Genomic DNA, 7,788 nt, shown 5'->3' on the forward strand with positions numbered 1-7,788 from the left:
TACACCCTGTTTGTTTGTTTTTTGAATTTCACGCAAAGCTACTAGAGGGCTATCTGCGCTAGCCGTCCCTAATTTAGCAGTGTAAGACTAGAGGGAAGGCAGCTAGTCATCACCACCCACCGCCAACTCTTGGGCTACTCTTTAACCAACGAATAGTGGGATTGACCGACACATTATAACGCCCCCACGTTTGAAAGGGCAAGCATGTTTAGAGCGACGGGGATGCGAGCCCGCGACCCTCAGATTACGAGTCGCACTCCTTAACCCACCTAGCCATACCGGTCCAGGGGTATACCATAACTCTTATAATTTCATTTTACTAACACAGTAAAAGAACCCAATTCCTGTGCAAAAATATTTTCACAAAATTAGCACTATCTTTAAAGTCAAATAATTTCGGAGTGTCTTTAAGTACTTTGTGTGTCTTTATTAGTAGATATAATTGTAAAACTTGAACAACTAGACGACACCAAACTTTTTATATAATCAGTTTTTGTTCACATTTTACACTCTAAACATAACTGAAGTCATGAATTTCTATACACATTTAAGATGAGTCATTTTTGAAGTTGTGGATTACTACATAACATTTTAATTCTTACTAGATTTCAGACTTACATTTTAAGACTATAGTTCTAGCCATTGTTAAGTTAATCATTCAAACGGCATAGAGTGTGATGAGTTTTATAAATGTGTTCTTTTATCGTTTTCCTTTATCATTCACTAGGGGTTGGGAACTCCCATTTTTCCTAGTTTCAAACATATTACATACTAGGTGGAGTACCCGTCTCCTGAATGGAAGTTATGTAAATTCATCATTAATGAAAGGTAATCCTAAGGTATGAAAAATTGCTTCTCTTATATCTAATTGTAAATAATGCGAAAACGCCTATAAAATCTGTAAAACGCAAAATGCAAAACTGAAAATTTGTATGTGTCTCCCCATAAGCTAAACAATACCTCATCCCAAATGTGGTTAAGATCCATCAGTAGCATGTGACGTAGTGGCAACAATATAAAAACGCAATAAAAACTGCAAAATGCAAAATGTAAAATTAAAAATTTATATGTTTATATGTATTTCCCAATAGTCTCAACAAACCTTCATGCTAAATTTGGTAAAGGTCCATCCAAATCCTACGAAGTAGAACATACAACAGACAGAGTTATTATATTTATATAGATTCATTAACACTGTTGTTAGATGAATGGGAACTTTGAAAAGATGGTTGAAGAAATAGTGTGTATCATAACAACAACGACGAGTTAGTATATAAGACGTTTTTAATAACTAAATCACAACTTATAAGCTGTTAAATAATAAGGCTATTGAAATAATGAGATTCTGCATAAGATTAAATCGAGACTTTGTTACTGAAGAGAAATGTTAAACACAAATTAGATCTTAATGTTGAGGTCCACCATTACTTGCTCCCCAGTTGTTCAGCAGTAAATCTGAGGACGTAAGATGATGTTCAACCTCGATGAATCAATCAGCGATAAGCTTACGGGATTTACAACTCTAAAATCCAGGGTTTATTACACGGGGTGGACAGAGTGCAGATAACCTATTGTGTAGCTTTGCATTAAGAAAGTAACAACTATAGCTTATAACATTTTACATCTAACAAGACAACTGTCTCCACGCATGGTTACAAAACATTATATTAAAAATGCCCTTAACCATTGACAACCATTCCTTCTTTAACTCATTTCCAAAAAACGGTAATTGAAAACTACAGTGGCACTCAATAGATCGCATATCTCCGTCAAACAGCGTCTACCACAGTCAGCTCTCAAAACATAAAGAACTGTGTCAGTGAACATGATCAGTTTTTAGCAGGACAGTGAGGAATGGTATTCTATATTTGTTCATCAAGTTTCATCAACATCCAACAATTTTTATTGAGTTATAGAGCAAAAATAGTGTGCAAAATCGGTTCCCACGTTAACAGATAGGGATGCGTTTTGTTTTGTTACCTTAACCTCTGGTCTTCTTAAAGTTATTCACTTCTAAGGCGTGTCATAGTTCAACGTATACCAACTTTCGTCTAAATTAATTCAGCAATTTTTACAAACACACGCAGAGGGTGACAAAGGTAAGTAAGATAACATATTTTCTTATCTCTGTCAACAAGTTATCGTATATGATGGAGCACTTTGTATGTTACAAAATGAACGCAGGTGTTTTGTTATATGCTCAATCTCATGAAATAAAATGAAGTGAATATTATGTGAGATGCTGAAGTTAGTGACAATCTATTGTAGCATAATAGTGTTTAAGCTCAGCGTGTGTTACAAATTATAAAATGAAATTTGCATAAAATATTTGCTTGATGATATTTATTATTACCATTCTCCAATCGTTTGACAGAGTTATTTACAAACAAATTATTTTGTTGTATTTTAGTGTGACCATCTGTCCTTTGATGTTGGAAAATTTTTCTTTAGAAGAGAAAACAGAGACTGGGGTTACGCTTAAAAGGATTCATGCAATAAAACGATTACGTCTGGAACGCTGTTTACCTGAGTTCTTACTCCATTAATTATTCAGGATTCTTTACGTACGCTAATTGTCTTGTAAAAAGCAAATTCTGATCATAGTTTTTGTTTTTGAATTCCGCGAAAAGTTACACGAGGGCTATCTGTGCTACCCGTCTATAATTTAGCAGTGTAAGACTAGAGGGAAGGCAGCTAGTCATCACCACCCACCATAAACTCTTGGGCTTCTCTTTTACAAACGAATACTGGGATTGATCGTCACATTATAAGACCCCACGGCTGAAAGGGCGAGCATGTTTGGTGTGACTGGGATTGAAACCCGTGACCCTCAGATTACGAGTCGAGCGCCCTAATTACCTGAACCATTTGATCATAACTATTTTTGTTAAAAGGGACAACTTTAAGTAGCTTAATTATCTTAATTAGAGAAATTTTAGCAACGGTACTCCATTTTAAGAAGCTAGAAACATTTCAGAATAAGTGAAACTAAGTGGTATTCGAGTCCACGACTCTGCTAATCAAATATTCATACTCCGTCTGCAGTAACCCTGGTCTCAATTTTCTCTTTACTGGCTACTGATGTTGAAACTAGCGAAATTCTTAAAATATGTTAATTGAATTGTTCAGCTCTGGAGCCGTTCATTGTAATTTATTGTTGGAAGTTAATACGAATTAATAAGCAGAGTTTTCAGAATGACATCTATGAGTGGTCAAGAGATCACCGTGTCCACCACAAGTTCACAGAAACAGATGCTGACCCACACAATATCAAACGAGGATTCTTTTTCGCTCACATGGGCTGGTTGTTGCATAGGAAGCATCCTGACGTTCGAGAAAAAGGGCGGACTGTCGACTGTAGCGACATCTTGCAAGACCCTGTTGTTAGATTTCAGAGAAGGTAACGATCTCTCCTTCAATCAAAATCGGTTTCTCATAAATCCTCAGCTGTCGAGATATCTTGAACTATCTTTTTGTATTTTTGCCTTATTTCAAAATTGATGCTGCATACAGAGGAATTCTCACGTTTTGATAGCAAAGTTAGACAAAAACGGTTTTTTAACCACCAGATAATTAAAATAGAACTTCTATTTTAAACAACGTTTCTCCTTTGCGGCTTCTTCAGGGCTAGTTCATAAAACTATTTGATGTTAGAGGATTCGTTAATTATAAAACTGGTGTTGGTGTTCTACTTCTCGAACATCTGCCGTAACGTGTTTCTAAAAATGTTTTATTTTTAATTTCACGCAATTCAACATGAGGGCTATCTGCGCTAACTCGTCTCTAATTTAGTAGTGTAAGACTAGAGGGAAGGCAGCTAGTCGTCACCGCCCACCGACAACTCTTGGGCTAATTTTTTACAAACAAATAGTGGGATTGACCATCACTTTATAATACCCCCACGGCTGAAAGGACGAACATGTTTGGTGTGACAGGGATTCAAACTCGTGACCCTTGGATTACGAGTCGAGCGCTCTAACTACCTGGCCATGTCGGACCACATCTAACAATGTATAGAATAGTATTATTTGTCTCAGTATTGTTCTTATATTATAGTATAGTTATCTACTAACTCTATAGCTATAGTAAAGTATGATATGTTAGTTACTAGATGGACGGAAGTTACGTAAATTCATGATTCATGAATTGTTAGCTTAGGACATGAAAAGCTGCTTCCCTCATAATGTTATTTAAAAAGAAAAACGCCCACAAAAATTGCAAAACGGAAAATGCAAATTGAACCCAAGAAATCTTCATGCCGAATTTTATGAAAATCCGTCAACAGGATACTAAGTAGTGGTAAAAAACGGGAAAAGACCAATAAAACTGCAAAACGCAAAAATGAAAATGTGTATGTATCTCCCCATGAACCAAGTTAACTGTTATACCAAACTAGGTGAAGGTTCTTTTAGAGAGGGTAAAGTAGTGGTAAAAAACGAAACAACGCCCATAAAACCGCAAAAGGCACAACATGTAGCTAATGAATATCCACACCATTTTTTATTTTCTCGAAGATTCATCCAAATCCTGCGCAGTAGTTATATGAACAGAACATATCCGGAACTATCATGAATAAAGAGAACCACAAAATGAATGAAACTTTGTAGAATGGACGGCAACTGCCTGTTGGGGAGACACAAGTGTAGAGGACGATGTTTCGAAAGTCTTCCGCCTTTCGTCCTCAAGGAAGGTAGCCAGTTGATAGCAAGGTGAGTTTTGAGCACTGATGATAGGTCTTAGAGGTATATTAGGTTTGTGTACCTTAGGTAATCCGTAGAAGTGAGGAGAACTGAAACGCTTGTGTCTCCACAAGAGGCAGTTGCCGTTCATTCTACAAAGTTTCATCATGAATACTCTGCCTAAACAATCAATCAAAGAACCACAAAATGTTTTATGGTTACTTTTACTTTAACACTTGCTGGCTTTACAAGTTGTTTTTAACATTGCTTATAAAACTGATGTACTTTAAAATTTAAATTTTTGTTTCTTATCAGGTCTGTCCGTTTTCTGTATGTGTTTTTATAGCTAATCATTATCAGCTCTGCCCGTTTTCTGTATGTGTTTTTGTAGCTAATCATTATCAGCTCTGTCAGTTTTCTGTATGTGTTTTTGTAGCTAATCATGAAACATTTTGTAACTGTCTTCTAATTTCTACGTTTGCGTTGATATTTATGTTTATGTTAAATCTTCTCATAGATTTTGTAACGTTATTAGATATGAAGAGCTAATGGTTATATTTGATTTACTCTTTTACATATGTTTAACATTAATCAAAGTGGAAATTTCATCTTCCTTAGGCATCCCTGTTTGTACAGTTTCAAAGTAAATCCGTATGTCACTGTTTTTATTCTATTGTGTTCTAATTCATAGTTTCAGATCATTAATTAATATTTAGAAAACTAATTACAAGTGCAACTATTGATGTAAAAATCTATATTTATTGGCAGGTTCTATATCCCCTTGGTTTTCTTGTTCAGTTTTTACTTTCCAACAATGATTCCTGTTTGGCTGTGGGGTGAAAAGGTATGGCTTGCATTTCTCACCAGCGGAATTCTACGTTATGCCATTACACTGCACGTTACTTGGTTGGTGAACAGTGCCGCCCACTACTGGGGAAATCGGCCATATAATTGTTTTATCTACGCCAGAGAAAACAAGCGTGTGGCTTGGTGGGCACTTGGTGAAGGTTTCCACAACTATCACCATACTTTTCCTTACGATTATTCCACAAGTGAGTTTGGGTGGAGGTTGAACATAACTACCATGTTCTTAGATCTTATGGCTACGCTGGGCCAGGCCTACGACTTGAAAACCGTGCCTGCTGACGTCATCGAGAAAACTCGACAGAAAACTGGAGACGGCAGTCTGACATTTTAGCATTGATAGCAGGTGTGGTCCTCGCCAGTCTAGCTTTTGCAGATAATATTTTCATCATGCTATTTGACGAACGACAATTTAATTGCAAATTTCATTGATATATAAAGAAGAAATTCGTACATAGCGATTCTTTTAACATTACGCCTGTTTCTCTCAGTTGTTTTAAAGAAAGTTAATAATTAAAATTAAGGTAAAGAGGATGTTTTAAGACAAATTTACCATTGTTTAGTCTGTGACTCAGAATTACAGATAAAAACATCCTATAATTGTAACTTCTGTTCTTTTGTATCTAAAAAAAGTACAAACGTCATTGGGAAAGACAACAATTATACCGTTACTGCAAAAAAGTGAAATAAAGTTGTTAAAAATATAAATAATAAATTTATTGTTGCTCTTTGTGTTAATGTTAATTCATATTATTATCCCCAACCGCCAGCGAATGTACCCCGAAACATATAACTGTGTTGCAATGACTTTATTATCAGGTGGGATATAAGTGTATTTGACTTACTGTAAGACAAACCATGCGTAAATTGCTCATTTGCTAAGAAATTTTTATTAGAAAATAAGTATAGGGAATACCTAGATATATCATCTTACTACAAGAGAGGTGATCTGAAATATGGAGTATGATAGAAATATTGAAGTAGAAAAACAAGTGGAAAATTAAATACATTATGAATACTATACATACATATATATGCATATGTGAAATTAAATAATTACATCCAAATGAATAAACAAAATCATGAGGAAGAACTGCGTTAAAAACAGCAAATCCCATCTTCTTATTAATTATATTATAAACATATTTTTAAGCCATAAACAAAACACATTAACATGAAACATAGAGGTTAAGACTGATAGATGATGTATCCTCATTGCAATGTCGGTCCTATTCCGCAATCACCTTCAAAACCTAGGATACATTTTATAATCCCATTTTGTAACTTGTACCCAAGGATCCTTTTTAAAAAAATATGCAGCGTATTTTGTTTCATGTTAATGTGTTTTGTTTATGGATTAAAAATATTGTTTTAATATTATACGTATATAAGCTTACGTACATTTATTTCTGCTGATTCTCGATATTGCAAAAAAATTATAGTAACTGTTTCTTTATTCGTAAAACAGTATAACAGTGTTTCGTAGGATATGAAAGAATTGAAACTAATACGATTAACACGCAATTTCATCCACACTACTTAACTCAGTTCGTGAATTAACACCCTCGTGGTTTACAAAACAACAGGTTTTTGAGTTAATAATAACTTAAAAAAGTATCAACGACTGATTAAAGATCTGAGTGAAAAAAGTTTTACATTAAATTTCATTTCATTTCTCGATCACTGAATCTAATAAAAACAAAAAAAATATTCCCTTCATTTAAGAAGAGAAGTATCACCATTTTGTCAGCAGTATCACCATTTTGTCAGAAGTATTACCATTTTGTCAGAAGTATCACCATTTTGTCAGTAGTATCATCATTTTGTCAAATGTACCACCATTTTGTCAGAAGTATCACCATTTTGTCAGAAGCATCACCATTTTGTCAGAAGTATCAGAATTTAATGATTGTTTTCTTTTGTGTATTTTTTCCTTGTATAAGAATTTTATTCCATAAAATTAAGTACAAATACATCCGTTATGTAAAAACATAAAATACAACGGCCGTCGTTGATTTTGTATTCTAGCAGTACGTTTATAGTGTAATTTTAAATAAAGATTGTTGATAAATTAACGTTTAATTCTTAGTGGTAATGAACTGGTTGAGGTACAGTTTTATACAGAGATGGTTATCTAAAATCACAATGTTTGTAGTTGCTACACGGAGTCCAAGTTTGTGGAAATTGAATTACTGTGAAAGTTAGAATCAGCTTAATATAATTTAGTTTCGGGATTACAATTATT

At 34.5% G+C, this 7,788-nt stretch overlaps 1 protein-coding gene across 2 annotated transcripts in view; it reads left to right on the top strand.

Annotated features, from left to right (window-relative positions):
• Nucleotides 1–6,258, top strand: part of LOC143234027 (acyl-CoA desaturase-like) — a 103,768-nt gene extending 97,510 nt beyond the window's left edge. Inside the window, exons 4-5 of one of the 2 annotated variants that reach the window (XM_076471041.1) lie at nt 3,195–3,400; nt 5,448–6,258. In XM_076471041.1, the coding sequence (XP_076327156.1) occupies nt 3,195–3,400; nt 5,448–5,877 (636 nt within the window). In that variant the 3' untranslated portion in view covers nt 5,878–6,258. Of the gene's footprint in view, nt 1–3,185; nt 3,401–5,447 lie in introns of both variants that reach the window. The other variant, XM_076471040.1, reaches the window with a different exon arrangement.
• The last annotated feature ends 1,530 nt before the right edge of the window (nt 6,259–7,788 follow it).

The sequence above is a fragment of the Tachypleus tridentatus genome, chromosome 12, assembly GCF_004210375.1.
Source record: "Tachypleus tridentatus isolate NWPU-2018 chromosome 12, ASM421037v1, whole genome shotgun sequence".
In the NCBI taxonomy this organism is placed as follows: Eukaryota; Metazoa; Arthropoda; class Merostomata; order Xiphosura; family Limulidae; genus Tachypleus; species Tachypleus tridentatus.